The sequence below is a fragment of the Ambystoma mexicanum genome, chromosome 1p (assembly GCF_040938575.1).
Source record: "Ambystoma mexicanum isolate Mex_15411 chromosome 1p, UKY_AmexF1_1, whole genome shotgun sequence".
Taxonomy (NCBI): Eukaryota; Metazoa; Chordata; class Amphibia; order Caudata; family Ambystomatidae; genus Ambystoma; species Ambystoma mexicanum.
This window is the reverse complement of record NC_090921.1, coordinates 803,411,773-803,437,286: the sequence shown is the minus strand read 5'-3', so window position 1 is coordinate 803,437,286 and position 25,514 is coordinate 803,411,773. Positions and strand designations below refer to the sequence as shown.

The 25,514-nt window shown below is 43.5% G+C and overlaps 1 protein-coding gene across 1 annotated transcript in view; it reads right to left on the bottom strand.

Moving 5' to 3' along the window:
• The window catches only part of CA14 (carbonic anhydrase 14), a 329,457-nt gene that overhangs the window by 22,982 nt on the left and 280,961 nt on the right, over positions 1-25,514 (bottom strand). Inside the window, exons 8-9 of the mRNA XM_069652164.1 lie at positions 25,005-25,128; positions 20,139-20,162 (exon numbers count right to left, since the gene is read on the bottom strand). Of these exons, the coding sequence (XP_069508265.1) occupies positions 20,139-20,162; positions 25,005-25,128 (148 nt within the window). The remainder of the gene's footprint in view (positions 1-20,138; positions 20,163-25,004; positions 25,129-25,514) is intronic.

Genomic DNA, 25,514 nt, shown 5'->3' with positions numbered 1-25,514 from the left:
TAATTCCTTGGGATGGCAGGATACTGTTCCAGATACATTTCAAATCATGTAACTACTACAGAACGATTAAGAAACCTTCTCTAACAAGAAACCTCATTCAAATGGACCCAGCAATGCCTATTGGCATTTGATAATTAAAAAAAATACTTTAGCTAACACCCAGTGAAAAGCCTATTTTGATCAATCCCTGCGCACTGAAGTCACAGTTGATCCAAGCTCGGTGGGACTGCGTGAGATTCTCACAAAACATGAAGAAACAACCTCACATGTCAAAACAGTGTGGCCTATGCCAGCCATACACGTTCAGCTCCTGAACTCCCATACTCTTAACCCGAGAAAGAAAGCTTAGCGGCTGTATGGGGCAAGAGATTCACACTGGTCACCGACCATAATGCACTTTTGTCCTTGTAAGGGTAAAAATGGCACCTCCCATTGTATGATGCGGCATGAGACTCCAGGAATATGACTATCACATTATCAATTCAAGCCGTGGCTACATTTGCTACATTGGGTGGTTTCAACTCTAAACGGGACCATTGTGTCCTCCCAGCCCGTTGCTGCTGGTTATCCGGCCTCGACGACAACAGCACACCATGCACATGCTTCATTTAGCTGAAAATAAGGAAAACAGTGCTGACAAAAACTAGCCCACATTGGGGTTATAGTTGAAAGTATGAAGAAAGGGAAGTGCTCCACCCCTTTACTTAGAGCTCAAGACAATAATTGATGGAAGACAATCATCGGGATTTAGATTGTCTCGCCTACTAGACTGGAAATGAGTCATATTTCTGTTAGCCTGCCTTTTTCTTCCCATTATATCTTCCAATGTGATACCATGATTGACAGTAATGTGATATGGGCCCTCATTAGGACTCCGGCGGAAAACTATGGTGCTATTAGCACCATGGTCGATGCCGGAGTCCGCCATGGCGGAATGGGGAATTACCACCCCATTCCAAGGTTGGCGGGCGGTAATTCCCCATGCCACCATGGCCCTTCCCCATTCCCATTTTTGCCCCATAGGGCATAATGGGAATGGGGAAGGCGGTAAGTACGGTACTGCAAATTGCGGTACCGTACTTACCTCGAGAGTCCCTTTGCGGGCCCCTACTTTAACGGCTGGTCTAGAGCAGCCGTTAGGTCGGGTCGCGCAAAGGGACCTTGTATTAAGGTGTTAAGGGTTTAATGGCGCCGACACCTTTTACGGCGCCGTTAACCCCTTAATGCCAGGGTCCTAATGAGGGCCATGGTCTTCTTTTTTGATGTGGAATCCGTCACATCAAAATAGATTGTGATTCAAGAGGGGTATCTTCTTCTGAACCCGATTGAACAAGAAAGGAAGCTATTGTTAGAGTTTTTATTTTCATTTTTGCTCCCTGTCCTTTATACATTTCTAGATTTCTTTGCACTGTTCTTTCATTTTGTACTGTAGTTTTGTGATACATTGGTATATGTATTTCATTCGTTTTTTTTAACTTGTATGTGTCAAAGCCAGCATCATGCAGCTACATTTAAATTATTTAAAATGAGTTGTATTGAAAGGTTTATGCTCACAGGAAAAAAGGGACCATGATTACTGCCACATCAGAGCATAGAGAAATGATATGAAACACATCACAATTTCGACAGTTCCATAAGAATGAAGAAATAGAAGAGATCGTTCAAAATAAAGAACTACACGAGAGATCATCCAGTGATGATACTGAAGGTCATGTACATGAAATGGTAGCCCTGACCTTAAGGAATATGGGAACTAACTTGTAAGGTCAGGATGAATGATCAAAAAGGCACATTGTATAGTGGAAGAAATGTAGACACATCAAATAAGTCAGAGGGGGATGTTGTGGCTCAATAGAGATATCATAGAAGTGGGCTGGGAGAAAACTAGGGACATGAATGGGAAGGGGAGGGAAGCAGAAGAGGATGGGCATTGCAAGGAACGGAGAAGAATGAGGACGCTGTGTTAACGCTTCACTGTTCAGTGGCATTCAATATTACTGGATCAACTTACCGACGATGACGGAATGTTTCTCATAGGATAAAACAGCTGCCTCCCTCTAATAAGAGGAGGGAACATGGAGCAAGTTCATCCTAAGTGTTCAGAAGTGCAGCAATCATATGTTAGGTTGAAACAGATAAAGAGTTGTGCTAGCTGAGGCAGATAATATTTGACAGCACGATCTACAGTGGTTCTTCACATATTCGCATTCGCGTAGTGACCGAGAATCTTCCCAAAATCAAAAACATTATTTGATCAATTTCCACAGCTGGTATAAGAACCCAGTTGATAATTTCCCAACAGTTGGCAACTTAACCACTAGATCATATTTCCTCCCTTGTTCTGCAAATCCAATTGTTTTTGCTAAGGAAACCCATGTACCCAGTGAGGTTACAAGAGCATGTTCATCATATCGAACATTCAATACCTGGCCTCTACAGGAGCATATCAAAGGTATAAGTGACTGAAACTGTGAGCGCTTCTACTCTCTTGTGCACCAAACCTAATGTGCCTATGAGAAAGTGTAAGAGTCAGTGGGCCTCATTACGAGTCAGGCGGTAGCTGTGCCGGTAAAATCTGCAGGCCTCCGCCGGACCTGAAATACCATTCCGCCTCTGTAATTGCCAGAATCACCGGGGCATTACACCCCCGGTGACCTGGTAATTCCGGGGGCGGAATTCTGTAAATCCCCATTCGCATGGAGTCCCGTAGGACTCCATGGGGATGGGGACAATGGAAACACTGGTTCCATCTATGACGGAGCAGGTGTTTCCATTTCCGCCCGCAGGCGGGTGCCGTTACTCCCGCCAGGCCAAACCTGACGGGAGTGACACCTCCCGCCTGCCGAACTCGGAATCAGCCGGTCCGGAAACAACAGTGTTGGCGGATTTACCGCCACTGTTGTTTCCGGACCAGCAGGGTCATAATGAGGCCCAATGCTATGAGCTCTTGGTTTATGGACGTGTCATTACTATTGAGATTTGTTACTTCTCTTTGTTGTCATGGTCAAGTGAAAGACTATCAACATTCTATGTATTTGAGTCTCCATCGGAAACTCTGCATGTTCCTAAATGCATATGCTCCGACATACGTGGGATTATGAAATTGTTTCATGTTGAACATTGCACTGACTTATAAATCAACAAGCACCTTCCAGCCAGAATATCCTTTTTCAAAAACCTTCCTGAAGCCATTTGTATCCATGGGCAACCAGCCTCATGTTGTCTGCATCACATTATAAAAGGCCAGTGTTCTACGTGCAGGACAATTTGCTGACCCTCTAACTATTGCTCCACTGACCAGTCCACTTTGCAGAAAACACAGAAGGCTGTGTTACAGCCCTCAGGCTTTCCTCCAAGAAACAAGAGACAAAAGCCATTTCGGGAAAGAATCAGGATTCCCACAGCTTCTATCTCAAAACAGAAGCATTTGAAGCTTCCCGGAGTGGGTATCCTGTGATTTTTCCGGCAGTAATTCAAAGTAATTTACTTCAAAGTAATTACATTGAAAACTCTTCGAATTATATAGGACAATGTGGGTTAAGGAGGTAAAGGGGTTGGAAGGGGTTTGTGGAAGGGGTTCTACTGAAAAGATATTTGAAGTGATTTATCGAAGTAATTACTTCGAAGTAAATTACTTCAAAGTAATTACGGTCGAAAAAATGGCATGGAACCCTGGAATGGGACCAAAATTAACAATAATACCTTAACTTTGGTTTCACCTGCTTCACATTGACAATGGCATTGCCTGGACCTTATTTTCATCATCAGTGAAATAGATCTTTTCCTAATTAAAACTGTTCCAGTTTCTTGCAGTGACCCCTCTGTGAGCATGTTTGCTTTTAAACTTACTCATTTTTTTTGTGTTGACACCTCAGTTTTACTAATCCCTTAGCAATCACGTTCATAACAAGACCGTTCAAACATTTCCCCATTGGAAAGGACATCTTGGAAAATGTACCCTGTTCAAATCAGTGAACACCTGATGTTCTGTGGAATTAAGAGGTCTTAGGCAGGAATGTAGGGAAACAAGGAAAACTCTGGCATTGATCGAGGGATCCAGTATGGCAGTTTAAAGGCACAGTGGCCCTTCACTTTTACAAGAAAACGAGTTTTAATGCAAAGGTCGTTTTGTTCATGTCTGGATCTCTAAAACTATTAATAAACCAAATTAACTTTTTTCCGATCATTCAAGCGTTTGTAAAGCTAGAAATGCATGACTCATAGCCCCATTGCACCTACAGCTGACAAATTATTGTAATTACTTTTCCATATCTTCATATCATGCTATTCATGACGATATTCACCCAAAGTCAACCAAGAGGACACGTTGGGTTTACTGAGCTCTATAGCATTACAGTTTGAATTTTCTTCTCAAAATGGAACAGGGAAAGACATTCTTGCACTATTCCAGCGCTTTAAGCCCACTCGGGCAAAGTCAGACGCTCTTACAGTGCCTGTTACTATTCGTATTGCCAGCTCTTTGGTTATACCTATTACTGATGTAATGAACCTTGCTCTTGACCAGGGTCTTGCTCCGTAGCTCCTGATAACTGCCTTAATCACTCTCCTCCTGAAAAAGCCATGACTGGATCCTATCGTCCTTATTGACTATTAACCCATGCGGGCTAACTTGCATAGCAAAAGTCTTGGAAAAGTTGGTTACCTCACAGTTGCATAATTATGCAAATGGCGGTCGGATCTTGGATATGTAGTAGTCAGGGTTCTGTCCTAAACACGGAAACAAAACCACCCTACTACCTGTTTGGGACAACATTTTAGCAAATGCTGACAATGACCACCTGACCTGGTGATATTGGATCTCTCGGTGGCTTTTGATATAGTGGATCACTATGTTCTACTTTCTGCCTTCAAAACCGCGGTACGGGTCTCAAGTCGCGAACTTGACTAGCTCCACTTTTTGCTTCATGGTAGGTGGAAAGCAGTCAAGGAGGAGCCTTTCATTTGCAGGTCTGTTAGAGTTATGTTGTGGAGTTCCGATGGGATCTCTGATGTTGATGCTTCTGTCTAATATCTATATGCAACCCTTGATAACTATTTTATGCAACTTTCATTTGCTTTGTCATTCATATTCTTACGTCTTCCAGGTGTACATTATGGCCCACGGCCCCACAAATACATTTTCTCAGCTTGCTTTATATCTCAGGAAAGTGTGAACTTGAATTCTTTTAAATGGCCTCCAATTTATTCCATCAAAAACAGAATGGGGGTGGGGGGTAGTCAAAACACCTCTTTATTTTCTGTCTTCTCACTACTTTTTCGAATAAGGGGATCAACTTTGGTGTGGTTTGGGGGCCTGATCTCGGCCTGTCTCGCCAAGTGAATGAAATAGTGAGGTCTGCCTTTTTTCTTCTTCGATTACTTTGACATACTCTCCTTTACCTTCCTAAAAAGAACATTCATTGGTGATTGGTGCCCTGGTTAACTCACAACTTGGTTACGCCAAGCCACTGCATGCCAACATTCCCAATCATCTTCTGATCCACTTGCAAGCGCTATAGAATGTAGCCTTTTTTATTAATATTATTAGAATGACCAAATCCTCTCCAGTTTCTACTTTGAGACAATTTGTAAATTGGCTGCCAAATAGCCAAAGAATACAATTCAAGGTACCATTTTTAACATGTAAGTGTGTTCAGGATATCCCCCCACAGTGCCTCACTCACAGGATCCAACCTTATCGGCCAGCTAGACCTCTGAGTACACAGTATTACAGTTTGCTATCTGCCCCCCCCCCCCGCTTGCTACAAGACAGCAGGTGATAGATTCTTCTCAGTGTTGGCACCTTGCTCCTGAAATCTGTTTCCTTTAGAACTTTGTAGGGCCAAACCCCATCTAGTCTTTTGGAAAGGTTTGAAAACCTACCCTTTCCACTTACCTCCCGCCTATCCTCTGCATTCTTGTGATTTGTCATCTGCGCCCAAATGCAGTTTATTCTGCCAGGTTATTATGTGTGTTATAAATGTCTTAAATAAAATAAAAAATAGAAAAATGTGCAAAGGTGTCAAAATAAAACGTTGTCAACATTGAAATGCATAAATATAGTTGACTCGATCAGGGGGACATTGGGGTCCATACAATATGACAGCCTTCCTTGTGAAGCTAGCAAGCAATCTTCTGCTCAGTGGCAGTTTCAAGAGCCACCTGATTGGAATGTAGGTTACCCTTCGTTGGTCTATGATGTACACCATGGGTTATGCTTCTCTCTTGGTCACAGGTTGAAGTCACTTCACTGCAGGCTCTGGTAACTTTGCTCAAGCTATAATCTTGCTTCATCAGATACTGGGTTCTGGTGTGGCTTTCTCTGTTGTATCAGAGCTTTCACTATTGCTCAGTGTTTGACAAAGTGTTTTGTGACTTCTTCACTCTTTAGGAACTGGCTTTCTGAATTAAATCACTTACCAACTTTTGGGGTGATCGTTTTGCATCACATCTAGTAGTCTAGTAGTCTGTTGTCCACCATCTGGCTAAAATAATGCATGATAAAGTCATTGCCACCCATCCAGTTAGGAACATGCATGATAATACATATCTCTGTTAGAAACTAGAGCTTTCAGGCAATGTGGCATGGACCATGATCATGAAGATAGATCCTCAGCCTCATTTGAGCTTTCCTCTACTGCAGCATCTGGAAAGATTCAGTCTCCAGCTTAATCTTTACTTTGCTTTGCATGCTTCCATTCAACGTCAAGTCTCTGCTGGATGTTCTTTCTTGGTTGTCTGGTAACTGTCTTGGGTCAATTCAATGTAACGTTTTGTTAGGTTGCAACATGAGGGCACCCAGAAATGTCTAGGCATACCCTTTGAATGACTTTGACCAGCGTTTGGCTTGGTTGATCTTCAGATGTGTGGGGGTGGGGATGAGGGTGCTGCTGCTACACTCTTAATCAGAGCAAAAACACATGGTGGGAACCCTTGGGTTGAAAGTTCAAATGTATAGCAACTTCCTCGGTATGCAAGCATGTAGGTGTTTCTACATTGTGTTTTTCTTTGGACGATAGAATTCCATTTTCACTAGGACTGCAGTACTATGTGTTTGTTTTTTAATCCCTCTTTCCTAGTCTCCACTTCTGTTTTCATGCAAATACCTTTTGTGTCTTCTGTGTTTGCTTCTTTTCAGGTACCCATGTCTTCACACCTTTCTTCACACCATTTTCTTCTTTGTTATTTATCTTAGATTCCCTCTTCAATATGGAAATGTTTGAACGGTCTTGTTATTAAAGTGATTGCTTAGGGATTGGTAAAACTGAGGTGTCAACACAAAAACATTGAGTAAGTTTAAAAGCAAACATGCTCACAGAGTGGTCACTGCAAGAAACTGGAACAGTTTTAATTAGGAAAAGATCTATTTCACTGATGATGAAAATAAGGTCCAGACAATGCCATTGACAATGTGAAGCAGGTGAAACCCAAGTCCTAAGGGCATGTTCTGTAAGCACATTAAGTAGTCTAGATGAGCATCGAGTATCAAAGCGATCATGCAATTTAGTAAAATCACCCACAAATTAGAAGCGACGGCGGATAATCATCGAGCCCAGTTAACATCTGCTACAGGCGGTTAGGTGCCACCGTAGCAAAGGACAACTTTAAGGAATACATTCTGGAAAGGTTTCAAATTAAAGGTTTTGAGGCCTTATTGCAGATTGTAGGTTCAAGGTTAGAAATGGTCAGAGAAGACCTAAATATCGGTCACCCATATTTCAGTAATGAAAGGAATATCTAAAATATGTTCAACAGTAAAACAAAAAATGACAACAGCACTTCTAATTGCGGAACTAGCATTGAAAAGTGTACACGCTATGGCCTCCTGGATCAATACCTCTGGGGGAACAGGGCCAGGAGGTGGCAGAAATATCTCGTGTTTTAATGAAAGATCAGCCCTGTGGTCTCGACCTGATGATGCGCTTGACGTGTGAGGAGCACTGGGATTATGGGGGCTGTGGGCCATCTTTATGAAGATCAAAATATATAAAACCCACATGGACGCTAAGGGTCAGAAACCCCCAGTCAGTGGGTAAACAATAATGGATATTAACATACCAGCACATTAAAGCATGCACAACTGCAAAATAGAAATAAAATAAAATTGTACTGTGACATAAAAAAAGTGAGGGTCTGTGTTTTCGGTGGTTTGGCAGGTGAATGTGGGCGTGTGGAAGGGAGGAGTTATAGGCTCAAACTTGCCTTGTATTAATGTACCTACATAGAGTGGTTTATATTGACTACATTGTTTCTATTTCTTGACTGTGCATTTACCTTTTATCATTGTATATAACTGTAGATACTATATATTGTGTTTCCTTTTATTGTTGTATTTGCAGCAGTAGGGTTGTTTTTGTTTCTACCCTATTAGAATTAAGTGGAGTCACATTGCACATCTCCATCTGCCAGGTCCCACAACCAGCTCAAGCTGTGTATCCTTTGTGGGAAACTGTTGCCCACTTCCTGTTCTTAAGAAATGAGCGCCCCACATTGGACCCTATTCTTTAGATCCTATTCGGTGGGAGGATGAAGATAGAGGATGCAGTGGTTTACATCACACATTTTTAAATGTCCAATTTCGAGGTTACATTAACGTGTGTTTTCTTCACACGTCCATTTTTTTCTTCGAAATCTGGTTGATTCATTAATTAAATTCCTTAATTGGAATTAAAAATGCAGTGCACCTTATTTTACTTGTTTTACTCTTTTCAGTGTTTAGAAATCCACACCGCAAAGGGTCAGTGAAACATTATCTTTCATAAAGACACTTGAAGAATGCACAATTTTTATAGCATGTTATGTAAAGTCCAAACTCTCATGGATGATTCAGGGTTTAGGACTTGTCATCCTAATAACAGGGCACTTATTTGAAGTTGACTATCTGGGGACTGGGACAAGGCCTGCTGTCCGATGTCTACCTCTGGCGACATATAGAGAGGTAACCTCCCCACTCAAAAGGTAATATCCCTGGGGAGGTATAAGAAAGCCCCTTTGCCATCCTCCCTTGGTCCCCTCCCTGAGGCAGGGCACCATAACACTGTCTTAAACCAAGCCTAAGCCAGGGCAAGTGTATTACTGCAAATTTCGAACCAAGTTCTAACAAATGGAAAGTCCTAACAAAGATGTGGAACCCGCTGGCTGTTTCAGGAGCCATTTGTTTGAACTTCATGCAGTCTAGAGCGGCTTTCAGAGAGGTAGCAGCTTTTAGTGGCGGTAGGCTTTGGACACAAAAATGAAAAACAAAATAAAATAATAAAATACAAAAATGAAATAAAATAATGATTAAAGAATAAAAATAATAGATCCCAATTGAGGCCCCAGACTCTGAGATGGAAGCGGGTGCATTTAAGTTCATTTGGGAAATCCCCGTGATTATCTGAGTGCTGACTTCCACATTATTCTGCCAATGTACAGCATTCTAAATACAAGAATTGAGATATTACTCAGGAACCTGCAACCCTCAGTCTCATGGGATCAAACAAGTGTATCCATGGTGACCCTGGCGGTCTTGCGGGCTTGCACCAGGGTCATAAAGAATTCTATAGCGAGTACAAACAGAACATTGGCAAACCCTAAGGAGCATAATCATCAAACCGAGGGCTATCCTACAGTCGATTGCTGTGGGTAGTATAATCAGAGCCCTTGATTTTCTTCTCCAAGGCACCAATGACTACTGTGATAGTGTTCCTAATAGATTCACTATCTAATTTGACTATAAAGGGTGCCTATTTAGCTGAACGACTAATGAACCATTCTGAGTGGGGTTCCCGAGTCCAGGTATTTCATACACTCTTAAAGGGAGAACCATTTAGACTTGTATACCATTTGATCTTTAATTCAACAACCTCCACAAACTGGTCCACAAAGTCTAGTGCCTCCTGCCCCCCAAAAGATGCTGCACAGGATCATGCAAATACGACAAGATATCATCAGCAGAGAGAGGGATTGTGACCTTGCACCCATTTCTAACTATGCCATTGCCATCCATTCGCTCTCTCATAACAAGAGTCAATAGCTCCACGACTAACACAAAGAGGAGGGGAGACGGGGGCAAGATATCTGCCGGCTAATACAAAATTAATTTCACACTGGCCTAGTTCAGCATCAAATCAAGAAGGCGCCAGTGATTCCACTGCTGAAAAAAAAAATCTTTGGGCCACACCCAATGTGCTAGATATCGTCCCATCTCTCTGCTGCAAATTGATGGGAGCAGTAGCGACAGAGCAATTGCAGGCCCATGTGGAAGCAGAGAAAAATCCCAGGTGGGGTTCAGACCTGGTGCAGTATGGAAAAAGTGGTGGTCGCTGCAATGAATGATCTGAGATGGGCAGTCGACTGTGGAGGCTCAGGGATTTGTATTTTGTTGGATCTCCTGGCAGCCTCTGACACGGTCGCCCATTCCACCCTGCTTTCCCACCACAGTGACTATGGGGTGAGAGATAAAGCATTGGCCTAGCTGGCCTACTTTCTGTCGGAAAGGACGCAATCAGTGGTTTGCCCACCAGTTGAATCAGCATTAAACCCAGGGCTCTTCATGAAGTCTGCTACTGTTTAATTTGTGTATGAGACCTCAAGAGGACCTTATTAAATTAGCTGGTGTCAGATTTTACATATATGCTGATGATAAACAACTGATCTCTCAAGTGGGAGAAGACACAGGTTCATATGGAGACACGGTGAAGATATGTTTGGAACAGATTAGTGGGTGTATGTGCCTAAACCGGATAATGTTTAATGTTAAAAAAACGAAATGCTGGCCAGCTCATCTACTATAGCTGGTTTAGGGTCCACTGACCAGTTAGATCAATCAACAGCAGGATGGCTGTACCTGTTCTGGCTTCCTTCCCTAGATAACTATGCTACCCCGCTCCCGATGCTAATAACAAAAAAGGGGGGTGTCCCAGTAGTGATACAGCTATGGTGGGGGTCTGAAATATAAACACGTAACAGGTGGCCTGCCGAAATGTACTCAGGTCAATGCTAGATGGAACTTTGAGCATTTCTGGGCAATAGCATCTCAGACCTTCGGAGACAGTAGCAATTGTTGTTTTCTATGTAGGCAGACCTGAAAACCACAAAAAAACCCACAAAACTGTGATGTGAAACATAATCTAACTTTCCACCACATTGTAAATTGACATTGTGACATTTGTGCATAGGTTGTGTTATGACCTCAATTGTGACTTTGTCTTTCCTTAGTTTGTTGAGCCTATGACGTTTTTCCACAGGTTGTGTTCATAAATTTACGTTTGATTCTTTTTCATTGTGTGTTGTTCATTGATGGTTCGTTCTGTGCACTTTTATATGTACTTTCTATTTCTTTCCCTTTTTTAATATAAGGGCTTAACGTTTTTATTTTCAAATCTTGTGTTTCCATAGCTCTTTCATTTGTTGCATTTTATGTTGAAAACTAGAATAAATTGGGAAATATAAGGTTCGTCTTCCTTTCATTTACTTCTTTTGATTACATTTCAGTTCCCGAGGGTAACTAAAATATGGATATCTTAGATACCAAATGTTAATATAATTGGATTAAATCCTTGATCTAGGTTAGAATCATAAACTTTTCACAGCTTTTTGGATCTTTTACGTGTGTATACCCTGCTCCCGATGGTCAGGTACCTGGAGGAATGGATGGATGCATAATTGCCCCTTGATGGTCGGATTTCACAAGTTTCTAGTTCCTGCTTTTCCCACCTTTGTTCTTTAAAATGATTTCTGAATCTTTTACCTTTAGGCAATATTTGCCCTGCAAAAATAGTTGAAGTATGTGCTGCGCTTCTTGCCCCCTTTATTACAAAGTTTGTTAATGCCTCGTTTGCTGAAAGGCTAGTCCCAAGAGATATTAAACAAGCGTGGATAGCTCCACTTCTAAAGAAGCCCTCCTTGGACCCAAGGGTGGCAAATAACTATCACCCAATTACAAATTCCCTGTTTCTCTTAGAGATCTTGGACAAGATGGCACATGAACAGATCCAGGCTTTTCTGAGCATTTATTGCCTGTTAGGCCTAAGCAATCGGGTTTCTGGAGCTTTCATTGTAGTGAATCCACACTATTGGATCTTAAAACCAAAATTCTGCTACAAATGGAGAAAGGAATAGCTTCGCTATTGATGCTTCTGGATCTTACACCTGCTTTCGATCTGGTGGATCATTCTATCTTAGCTAACAGGCTTTGTGAGAGAGTTTTCTTCTCTAGAGAAGGAGCAAGCCGGGTGATTTCCTTCCTCAGCTAGGGTCTACCATGAAGAGGACATTTCAGGTGGCTCTGCCCTGGATTGCGGAGTACCGCAGGGTTCCTGTTTGTCACCTACGCTCTTTAACTTATTCATGTTGACATTGTTTGATTGACTGGATAGGGAGGGCACTTGTTATGCAAACTATCCTGATGACACTCAGTGTTTTTCCCACTTACTGAGTATTACACCAAAGACTCTGAGGTCATCAATGCAATTTACAACAATATTCAATACTGGATGCTGCACAATGTCCTGGCACTGAACAACTCGAAACCTGAGCATATCATCCTAGGCACTTCTCCTAAGTTGCGTCAACTTGACCAAGCCTACTCTTCCATACAAATTTCTGATTGTGTGTTGCCCAACTTCAAGAAAGTGAAGACGTTGGGAGTTACCATCGATCAGCAGCTATCTATGAGGGCTCACATCAGCGGTCTAGTGTCCAACTGTTCATACTACATGACGCTACTGGCTAAATTGAGACCATACCTTACAATATCCAGCTGTGCCGCTTTAGCTAGAGCGATTATAGGCAGTCACCTGGACTAGGCGTAGGTAAAGGGGAGATCAACCGACTACAAGTTGTTCAGAATAACGCAGTCGGGGTAGTAGCCGGCCTGCGAAAAACAGACCATGTGTCGGCTATTAGGAGATCACTGCACTGGCTTCCAACAGTAAAGAGGGTTATGTTTCGTACCCTATGCATTGCACACTCCTGTCTTCATGGCAAATGTTCTATTTACTTGACAGCTCATCCTAAATGGGTTCCAGACAGATGCAGTCTAAGGGCGAACAACACTGGCCTACTGCAATCACTGAAGGCAAAGCAGTCTCTAGTGGAAAAAGGATGCTTTCCATTGTCAGCCCCATGCCTTTGGAGTACCCTGTCGCCTGATATGAGACTCTGCCCTTGTCTCATCAGCTTCAAGCGGACTCTGAAAACGACTCTCTTTGAATAAACTCCTGATCTAACTCTAAACGTCTCTTTCGTTTCCTCTGTTGGGTTCCCTGACTCTGTTGTTTGTTGTTATGTCTGTCCCGGCACTCGCATTCCTCCGGGTCCCCGTCCAGAGCTTTACAAATAAATTAAATAAATAAATGGCAGACTTGACTGTTGTAATGCAATCTATCTGGGTTTGCCTAAATCATCGATCAGTCGACTACAAAGAATTCAGAATACAGCTGCAAGGGTTCTCCTGAATCTGGGCCAGAGAGATCACATCTCCCCCTGCTCTATGAGTGCTTCACTGGCTGCCGGCGGAGGAATACATAAAATGTAAGGCTCTCTGTATTATTCATGAGGCTTTTTATTCCATGACACCCGATTTCATAGGCTGTAAATTGCAACGGCATGCTCCTGTAAGAAAGCTTCGCTGGTCGTTCTGGCCATCCCCAAATTTAGATTGGTAAAATGGGGGCGGGAGCGTACATTCTCTGTGCAGGCTTGGAAACTCTGGAATGCCCTCCCTGTAACCCTGTGTGGCACTAAAAACCATATGGACTTCAGACATAAACTGATGACTTTTCTATTTTTGCCTGATCCTCAGTGTATGAGGGGGGGTATTCCTTAATCTGAGGGTTTTTGTGGGTCTGTTATCTCTTGTTCAGCACTCCATTGCCTTTTTAAGGTGGATGTTTGTACTTAATATGTGATATTTCATACAATACCATACCCCTTTCTTGTACTTTACTCCAGCAGGAAGGTCTCAAATGTGTCTGTGTTGGTTTGGACTACAGCCCCTGGGCTTGTGTATAGGAACATAACCATCTCCACATAGTGTGCATCAGACACTAGCTTCTCTATCTATTCAATTATGTAGACCCAGGCACCAGCCACTAAGGGGTGATACAGTCCCCTCTATAGGACATTTACTGATCTACCCAGGCTGGATACGGGTGTCGTTCCTGGAATAAGTACTGACTGATCAGATGTACCAGCTTCCCCACATGTTTCAATAACCTGTTTGCCCGAATCTTTAGAAAGTTCCTGCCACAGGTTAGTATTCTCTGATCCAACCCACATTTTGCTTTCACAGCCTATATCTCCCCTGACCTCCCTCAGGTCTTATTAACCAAGTCGGTGCTTTGCCCAGTCTTTGCCCCAGGGCATTGCAAACTTCAACATAAATTTAATTTTTTAATTTCCCTGTTAGCTGCTTCATTAAACTTGTTTTTCTCCAGCTGAATGTCAGCTAACAATTTACCATTGTGAATGTCAACATATTGGGCCTCTGTCTGTTAAGAGTTTTTTTGAATGCTTTGAGTACATGCCTAATAGTTTTAAGAACACCATGTTTGATTGCCAAACAAATTCCCCTTACAAGCTTTTTGTAGGGCTCCAACGTCACCTCAGGGGACATCTCTCCTGTCCAATTAACTTCAAAGTGTTCTCCAAAATCACTCTGTAGTGGCATGGAAGACCCCTTCAGGCCAGCCAGGGAATCCATCTTAAACATCTATTAACCCCCTGCCCCTGTTTTACCATCTTGAGCCCAATAATGGTGACTGTTCAGATAATGTTCTAGATAAAAACTCACAATGGTGAACTCTAACCATCTGGACTCTGCTACCTACAAAGTGATCTATTCCGAATGTTCTGTCATGGACTGATGAGTAAACATACAACTGCCTCCTTTCACCATGTATAGGCATCCATGCCTCACCGAAGTTGCAGAAAGTCAAATGCCCTGTAAAGAACTGTTGTTGCCCTTGATCAAAGTACTTTCCTTTGGCTCTCCTACCAAGATCCAAATATAACATCGTATTTAGATCACCCACTATCAGGAACATGGAGCCCAGTGAGCCCTGGCATAGTACAAACATCCCATCTATAAAGTCAAGCATGTCATTAGTGGGGCCATATATGTTGATGAGCACCAAGCAATCTCTATCTAGGTCCCCCTTTAATATTGCATACTGTGGCCTCCCATCTGCCTGAGCTCAAACCACACATAACCCTAGCAATGTGTGAATGAGTGTCACAACCCATCTAAATCCACTTGTGAAGAAGTAGTAATATGTTGCCCCCAACATGTAGCCCTAACTGTACATCAGTCGGGAGAATATATTGCAACAAGTACATCCCACCAACAAATATATTGTTGTGTTTGAATATATTTAAGCCCTGCAAGTTCCATGCAAGGGCCTTGAGAGTGTCTCCAGCCTGTAAGAGAATCACATCCGCAGGGGAAACCAACTTTGCGGCTAATCCATAATCAGCATCATGCACTTCCACCCACACCTAAATCGACAACTGCTCTGTGAAAAACCAATGCCCAATGAAGTGTCGTTCACCCTCACAAAGCTATAATAATGTTGACTATGTCAAACGTCCCTATTTTCCTTCTATCTCTTCTTATGGAGTTGGTCCTCTCTCCCACTGTCCCATTTCACTGGGGTCTCTCAGCTACCTTGAGGAAGAGGTTACACTCCCACATGAGGAGCAAGTTGCTTTTCTTGTCGATCTTCCCCTTCCTCCAACAGAGGATCCCCTGCCCACCTAGCCATCATATGCATTCCGCCCTCCCATCATGACATGAATGGCCTTGAGCTTCAAGGAATAGGATACCATGCCCTGACATCTCTTACCTTCCTGTAGAAATGTCAACCCATCCAATAGGTAACCATATTGCGAGCTATCCAACACACTGCCCACGTTAACCCCCACCCAGATCCCACCCACTGTCTAACTGGCAAGAACAAGTGTGTTCTATGGGTTCGCCATGAGAACCAGGAGCTGCATGGAACTGGGGAGAGCGGGGGGTGGGCAGTGTGCAACAAAGTGGACCTCCGGTACTTCAGGTAAGTTACAGGTTCCTTTATTGTCCATGTCCAGTATGCTTCCTCAAGACACAGGGATGGTAGGGGACACAAGATGACAAGGGAAAACACCGGGCTCACCCCCACACCCATCTTCTCAGCTCACTCTTCTCACTCTCCTTCCAACCGTCACTCACAGAACCCTGCACACCAACATTCCACCCAAACATTCCAAGAGGTGATGTCACACACTGAAAGCAGATTACTACACATCTCCCCCCCTTAGAAACACAAAAGCCAATACTACGCCAACGCTTTCCAGGGAAGACAAAAAGGAATGACAAAGTATTGTGACCAGCACGGGACCTTAACACTCCAAGACACCACGCTACCAGAAATGCCACAACACAGCGGCCGCCTATGTGTAGAACCTCTGGCAAAACCAAAACGGAAATCCAACAAAAGGACAGCATTAACTGGACACCAACGGACCAAGAAGGAAATGCTTTCCAACGGCATGCAACCAAAACAAGACAACACCACCCCCTCGGTCACACCTCGAGGCCACAAAAATAAAAAACAAGCACTTACGCCAGTTCCGAGCTGCCCCTCAGGACCTAGGGCTGCCACCCCTAGCCAAAACTATTGTTAGCGAACACTAACACAACTAACACCTAACCAACTTAGCCACCTTAGCACAAATCACCTTCCACTTCGGTCTGCCACCCCAAAGTCTCAGAGCTGCCCCTCCAAGCGCTAACCAACCGCCCCAAAAGAAGCAACACCATTGCCCAACAAACCGAGGGACCACTTAAACAACTTTGACAACAGTATGGCGAAGAACCACAACACCACCCTGCTACTCTGCATAAAACCGTTGGCCATTCCCTCTATCCACAAAATCCATTTCAAACACACCAGGAGACAACCTGACATACCAGACACGGAATCAGGAAGCACACTGGCAAAGCAAAAATATAGAACACCACCTCGTCCAATATGATAACACTATGGACAGTAAGAAAAACTCCACTCACTCAGGCATAGCGATCAAATCATAGATAACAACGCTATGTATCACTACAGCAACAACTGTCCTGAGAATAAGACTCCGCCAAAGGTGACTTACCCTGATTAAAGCCCAGGCACTAATGACCACAACATACAGGCCATAGTGACCAAACCTGAACTATCAGGCACTCATAACCACAGTAATGAGGGAGATACTAAATCTAAAGTGACCTACCCTGGAAAGACCAGGCACTTAAGAACATCTAAAGTGACCCACCCTGGACAGACCAGGCACTAAAGACCATAATCACACCTCACTCCAAGACACCTAACCTGAAACCACACAGGTAGATGCAACCAAAAGTCAAAAGATCAACAACCACGCAAACATAGTGACCAAACCCTAGCACAACCAATGCCAGGCACTAAGAACCAAATGCAGTTGAAAACACATGACCTCAGATGCGCCAGATCACTTGCACGCACCCATACCGTGCACTCTCGGACCAAACACTGATAACATTAACCATACACAACATGACATAGCAATAAGCATTAATGCAGGCATCATAAAATACATTTCAAGATTGAAAACATTGCATAACACATGTTGAAAACATTGTACACAACATGTTAACAGATTAATAATGACCTCCCCTGCAAAGTCCTCAGATGTAAAATAGCATTAAAAATATGTGCATAGACAATGTCACTGTTGCTTGCTTGAAATCAGAGTTCCCAATGAAAGTTGACAAATGGACCACCACCCTCAAGTCCATGAGAATTCAAAACCCCACAATTTACTTACTAAGTAAGAATGCAACCCAATCTATACTACTAGGGTTTAACATAAGTCCCAGTAACGTTCCATCCAGCAGGCGAAACATTAATATAGCACTGGCATTTACAATCACAAAAGTGATTAATCAGTACACTTCCGAGGAGCATTTAATTACAAACCTCCCACACCAACCCTTCAATTTCAGAAAGGGACCACCCCGAGCGCCCTATGCTAGGGTACAGATTTCCCACAGGGCCACAACACAGTGACACCACAGGAAACAAACAACGGCCTCAATAACATACTAACTAAGGGCACCCCCACAAGACTTAATCTAAGGGCGCTTGGTACCTCTAAGAAAATTGGGCCACAACATGTAATCTGCAACCATGCTCACTCACACGGCCCGACACACTAACCTGACCAAAGATTTCGGCAATCCATTAATCAGGAAGTTGCTCCAAAGCCCGCACTAAATGAAACAGGCTTCATAGATTCATCACTTCCCGGCATATTTCCAAATGCAGTTTGAAAACCAGAAGAAACCATTCACCGCCGTGTAACGCTTCTCCGCTCTCTCTCTTTCCGGCACGTATTTTCCTCTTCCAACGAGCTGTGAACGAGGCTTGGAATGCAGGATGGCAACGTCCGCCCACAACCAAGGATCACGCGACTGCTGTAGGAGCAGCGCCCCCAACTGTGACGTCACCACAATAAAGGAAGCACTGGCCAGGCAGCACCTCGGGGACTGCTGCCTCACCGACATCAGGCGCATCCTGAATGGAGCGCAGGCAAAGGCCCGATCCCTAGACTGAGACGGGACCGCCTCCTCCTTCATCCAGACCGCGACCACGGACCAGCTGACCACACGCCGGATGAAGAGCGGGATCTTGACACGATGCCGCTCCGCCCACCGACGCCGCAGCAGGAGCCGGCACCGCAAACAAAACGAACCGCGGGAACATGTTCTGCCCACACATCAAGAGAAGCACCATTACAAATTCACTGCCGTGCCATGAGGGGGAACAGCGGGGAAATAGTCCTCTGCGCCACGCTGCCGAACGCAGCCTTCTCCTCCGCAGCTCAGCGCCCACACTTTGGTGCTCTTCAGGAGCCGCTTCCCCCTCCTGGACCAACGCAACACGGCAGGGCCTCCTCCAGCCCGGAATGCGGAACGCTCTTTCTACTGCCGACTCTGCAGCACAATAGTCGCGCTCCGAGTGAGCGGCAACACACAACAGCCCGGGCCCGCTCCTCCGCATTAATACTGTCCACAAAATAATGAGGGGTCACAGGCACGGACCTCACCGATGACAGCAATCTCGACTCTAGGCCAAAAGGACACAGGCCCGCCTGGGTGTGGGGGGACCATACAGGGGCGGTGTTCCAGGAGTGCTGCACCCCCCCCAGCAGCGCCATACGGAAGGCAGTCCACCTACCATCCCATCCTCGTCGCCAGTGTAACAAAGTGGACCTCCGGTACTTCAGGTAAGTTACAGGTTCCTTTATTCTCCATGTCCAGTACGCTTCCTCAAGACACAGGGATGGTAGGGGACACAAGATGACAAGGGAAAACACCGGGCTCACCCCCACACCCATCTTCTCAGCTCACTCTTCTCACTCTCCTTCCAACCGTCACTCACAGAACCCTGCACACCAACATTCCACCCAAACATTCCAAGAGGTGATGTCACACACTGAAAGCAGATTACTACACAGTGTTATTCTTCACTATGTCCGACTTTCACAGGTACAGTATAAGTGTTCTTTGGGTGGTCTCCCAGGGGAGACTGGTGCTTCAATTGCTTCAAGTAGTCAGGTGCCATTTTAATGAACCCCTTGCACACCTCCAAGTTGAAAACCCCCTCTATGCACTGCTTATCTTCCAAGAAGTATCCTAGTTGCTACCTTGCAAATAGTAAATTTACTTTCAAACCTCCATGACAACAAGCCCACCTGTCTTCCCAAACTAAGTGACCTTGCATGGGTTACCGGGACTAACCAATATACCCAATACGTCCCTATAAGCTAGTCACCAAAAGATGATGGCCACATTAGGTCTACACCATGCCAACCCATCAGTCTCTACTCAAACAAAAGATGTCTCTGTTCATGGTATTTTTTTCAGCATCATTGCTCTTTCCAGCTGCTGGTCCACCGGCCTGCCAATGGCTCCCAGTGGAGAGGGGTAGCCACAGTCACCTCACATACCACCTACACCAGTGGGTAAATAGCACTGATCCTTCAGGCGTACTGTCAACCCACATTTTAGGGCTCCTGGTACCTCCAAGAATGAGTGTTGGCTATTAAAAGGTTATAAATCAAATATAGTAATTAAGCCAACTTACCTGCTGAGTAAGTGAACATGGAATCTGTGGGAAACAAGAAAAAGTGATTAGTATTTGTCTGCATCCTATGTGGGCTGTGAAACAAGCAGCTGCTTATAAGGTAGACACTTTTTAAGACACGTGCAAAGCTGATACTACTTTTGGTGATAACTTGCGCTATTTTAAGACATATTTTTCTTTGCTGTGGATTGCTGGTTCAGTGCATTAATTACTACCAGTAATATTACCATTGGTGGAGCAGAGGTTTCAGCCAAGCTGTATTTTACCCCGGCGTAAGCAGAAGTTTCAGCCACGCTGTATTTACCCCGGCGTAAGCAGAGGTTTCAGCCACGCTGTATTTACCCCGGCGTAAGCAGAGGTTTCAGCCACGCTGTATTTACCCCGGCGTAAGCAGAAGTTTCAGCCACGCTGTATTTACCCCGGCGTAAGCAGAAGTTTCAGCCACGCTGTATTTACCCCGGCGTAATTAGGCCATAATGATGAGTTTGGTGCACCACACTTGGTGGTAATGACCACCCTACACGGTCTGCCAAACCTGTAATTATGGTTATTAGATTAGCACCCTGGAGCGATATCTGGGTGCTAAGGGCCTTTTTAAAAATAAAAAAAGCCATGCAAAGCATTCAATCTGTGTTTTTTTCACAAAAAACAACACACTACAACAAAGATACGTTTAAAGGTTGAATGAATACTTTGTTTGTGGGCACTCTAAGGTAATCCAATATAGTAGGTCAAATATATAAGCATGGATTCTTGGCTGCAGATACCTAACTCTGACTGATATTCACTTAGTCGGTCAAGAGAAATAATATGAGTACAGAGTAGTTAGGTACGGTTCTGCGCCAGTGTTAATTAAACTCCATTCAAGCGTATATAAACAGAATGGATTTATTTTTAAAAAACTTCTGTCCTTAGGTGCGTAAATACAGTCCTAAATCATCCGGGGCTAATAATAACCTTCTTAAACAAGCATCATCCAAATGGTGGCACATGCTAATGTTTCTCCGGTGACCGTGCTTTCTCAAGGCGTAGAGAAAACACAAAACAATTTCAAACCAATTACCCTGTTTAGAAATAAAGGTTATTGTGTATTAGCAACAGTGTGGTTAACATTCCATTAGTCGTCAATACATCCTGATATTGTTTCTTCACAATTTTAGATGTTAGCAACCATTGGTTAGTCTAATTCTGTCCCGAAGGATATGATTTTCCATATGTTACTACCACATCATCACATTAGTTGCACATTGGTTAGTGATAACATTCCTTATGTATAGTTACAAATTAAATTTACCGTGAGCCATGGCCCATGTTATAATTAATCCTGTGAATATAACTATAGTGGGGGGAAATGAGAAAGGAATGAAGAAGGATGTTAGGGAAGGGAAAGGATAGATTTATGTGGAGGGCCACTACATTTTATGTTAACTGTAGTGTACAGGAAATCATCTTGTTGATCATATTTAGTATTAAAATATCTTTCTCAGGACATCATCCAAATCTCATCTGTTTTTAGTATAAAATTGGGCATCTGCGTCTGAATACAGTTAAAAGCGGATTTCTCATGTTATCAACAAGTTCTGTAGATTAGTCATCTGTGCACGGATATAAAGAGCGGCAAGTCATTACTTGTAAGGCTTGCGCATGTGAGCTGTATTATTATTAATCATGTTAATCAGAACTGAACTATATAACTCCATACATTGGACTATTTACCTCTTATGTCTCCTTTGAGAAGGTTGTACATGGGTGATTCCTAGTAGCACAGAGAGTGTGTCCGTCGCACTCTCTGTGCTACAACAGAACTTGTCGATAACATGAGAAATCCGCCTTTAACTGTATTCAGGCTCAGAAGCCCAATTCTATACTAACAACATAGAGATTTGGATGATGTCCTGAGAAAGATATTGTCATACTGAATATGATCCACAAGATGATTTCCTGCATACTACAGTTAACATAAAATTGAATGACTATCCATATCGATCTATGGTATCTCTTCCCTATATTCCTTCTTCATTCCTTTCTCATTTCCCCCACTATACTTATCTTCACAGGATTAATTATAACATGGGCCATGGCTCACGGTAAATTGAATTTGAAACTATACATAAGGAATGTTATCACTAACCAATGTGCAACTAATGTGATGATGTGGTAGTAACATATGGAAAACGATATCCTTTGGGATTGAACTAGACTAACCACTGGTTGCTAACATCTTAAGTTGTGAAGTAACAATATCAGGATGCATTGACGACTAATGGAATGTTAACCACACTGTTGCTAATACACAATAACCTTTATTTGTAAACAGTGTAATTGGTTTTAAATTGTTTGGATTTTTGCTTTGACAAAAGTTGGTCACGGGAGAAACATTAGCATGTGCCACCATTTGGATAATGTTGGCTTAAGAAGGTTATTATTAGCCTAGGATGACTTAGGACTATATTTACGCACCTAAGGGCAGGCGTTTTTAATAACAAATTCACTATGTTTATATATGCTTGAAATGAGTTTAATTAACACTGGTGCAGAACCGTATCTAACTACTCTGTATTCATACAACAAAGATAACCCCAATTGAAATGGCGTATGAGCGATGTGGAGAGGTCAGGGAATCAGAAGGAGAGATGATGTGGCTAAGCACAGTTCCAAAGGCAAGTGGGTGTGGCAATTTTCTGTGGGTCAGTTGGGGGGAGGAGGATGGAACACAGTGCAAGACGTTAGGAGAAATGCTAATGCCGGGGTCAGAGAGGGATGAAGCAGCCAATCAAGGGATTGGAAAGTGGGCATGTAATAGTATCAAATGCAAACTGTGCAGGTGTAGAGGAGGAGCCAAGCACCCCCACCTCAATTTACCCACCCCTTTTACCTGTTTGCTGGAAACCAGTGTACAAGACGTATACAGAACAGCTGAATCGACAAAGAGCAGAGGATGGATTCAGTCCAGTACCAATAAAAGGACAAGTACCTAAGAAAATCTGGGAGCCAAAGTACCCATTGTGAAAACCATATCTATACACAAAGAAATATTACGGCCATTCGAATGAAATCTCTGACGAAGCAGAGCCAATAAACGGCAAGAATGAATGGTAGTATCAGTAACCATTGCCAGTATATGTTACATGGAGCTGAAGATGAAGTACATAAAAGAGATGCAGTGACCAGAGAATGCGGATATTCTATAAGGCATCAAGGAGGCAATAAGGATAAGTGGCATCTTGGGCTCAAGGTGAAGAAGCTTATGCCACAGAAACAGATGAAGATATTAAGTCATTTTACACGTGTACAGATGCAGAAGAAACGCAAGCAGCAACGTAATCGTGAAGCTAGCTCTAAGCCTATAGTAAATAGACTGCAGCAAGCGCCAAACGTATACTTACATAGGAATGAGAGAATTATGGATGTTTCCTCTAAACGTATTTTAGCAGGTTGGACATTAGCAAAAGGCCTCAGTTCAGTTTGTCGCAGTAAAAAGCAAAGTGGATTACATGCAGAATATCAGTAAAAGACGAGACTGAGCGACCCAAGAAGCCAAGGTCTTATCAAAACTGGAGTGAACTGACTTTGGATACAAAATCATGTGAAAGAACAAACTCTTGTTCAGAAGGCATGACCATAACAAGGAAGACATCAGAGGTCTATTAGAAAATAAAAATAAATACACGAAAAAGCTCGATTTCATGGTCTCGAGTCACATGGAAGCATGAAGTTGGATGAACGAGGAGGTCACACCTACGCACGGAGGCAGACTGTGCTTCTCACTCCCTAATTTTCTCAGACACTAAGAATCTGTTCCTGGTGTCACTCTCGATGCTCCAGTACCCCTTCTGTGGAACTGTCCCCCTCCTGGACTATTGCGTGTCAACACTTCTTAGTTCAACGTCTTCCTTTAGTAGTCCTCCTCGTCTTGCCTCTCTCCATCTCGAGTTAGTGTGGACCAGTTCGGCATAGCTGTCAGACCCCTTGGTCCCGCTGTAACAGTTTGCACCTCCACCACAGTCTCCCGCTCTCTCCTGATAGTCACCTGCGTGGGTTTGATATAGGCTATGGTAGGCATTTTCTTTGTGTCAGCTGCGGGGGTGTCCCCTGCGACCCCCGCTCACTATACTATAGTGTACAGTATAGTGAGTGCAGCCCTGCAGCCTTTTTAAAAATAAATTTGGACAGCAGGACAGCTGCGGGGGACAACCACATGACCCCTGCTCACAGTATAGCAAGCAAGGGTTGGGGGGGACACCCCCGCATCCCTCGCAGCCCTAAACCAAGTCCAGATGACCTACCCAACCAAAAGTCTGAACGAAGGTCGAACAGTTGGTGGTGCCTTCTTTTGGACTTTTAGTTGGTTAGGTCATTTGGATTCGGTAATTATGGCTGAAACCAAATCCTACACCAATGCAGTTTCTTGGCTAGCTTTAATCACATTGCCAGATCCACTCTCTTGTTTAGTGATTGATAACCAATACAGCTTCTTTGCTAGCTTTAGTTGCATTGCATATCCCCTCCTTTATATAATGATTGCTAAATCCCAGACCAATGCAGTCTCTTGGCTAGCTTCAATCACATTGCCAGATCCACTCTCTTGTTTAGTGCTTGCTAACCAATACCGCTTCCTGGCTAGTTGCATTGCATATTCCCTCCCTTATATAATGATTGCTAAATCCCAGACCAATGCTGTTTCTTGGCTTACTTTTGTCACATTACCAGATCCCATCACTTTTATAATACTTGCTAAATCCCAGACCAATGCAGTCTCCTGGCTAGCTTTCGTCACATTACCAGAACCCATCACTTCTATAATACTTGCTAAATCCCAGACCAATATAGCCTCCTGGCTAGCTTGTGGTTTTTGGCCACACATACCCACTGGGAAAGAGGAATAGACCGTCCTCTGGTTCAACATCTGTACCACTCTGAAGTTATCCACTATTGTCATCGGAGAGATTCCTGGTTCAGTGGAATAAAGGCCCCTTTGCAATTTTTCCAGCTGCAAGAGATAAAGAAATTCTTTGTTAGTTGTGCTCACCAGGTGCCAGTCGTTTTTGTGGTGTTATGTATTTTACTTCTTCAGTATGAGCACAAATCTTTTTTATTTCCAATGCGCCTCTGTGGCATTTGAGGTCCTCCGTGTTAGTATCTAAAGTTACCTCTGAATGTTATATCCATGTTGGTGACCTCTGTGTGGATGGCTTTTACCAGTCAGATGCCTAAGGGTGAAGCCTCATCCCCTTATCAGTATAATGACAAGTGCATGCATCTGGTGTGGACCCTACTCTAAAAGTACATGTTAGGAAATGTGTTGGAAAACTCTTAAATACAAGTCCTTAAAGCCCCACATCGCTCTATGTTCTCCCACAGCACATTGAAGTTGCT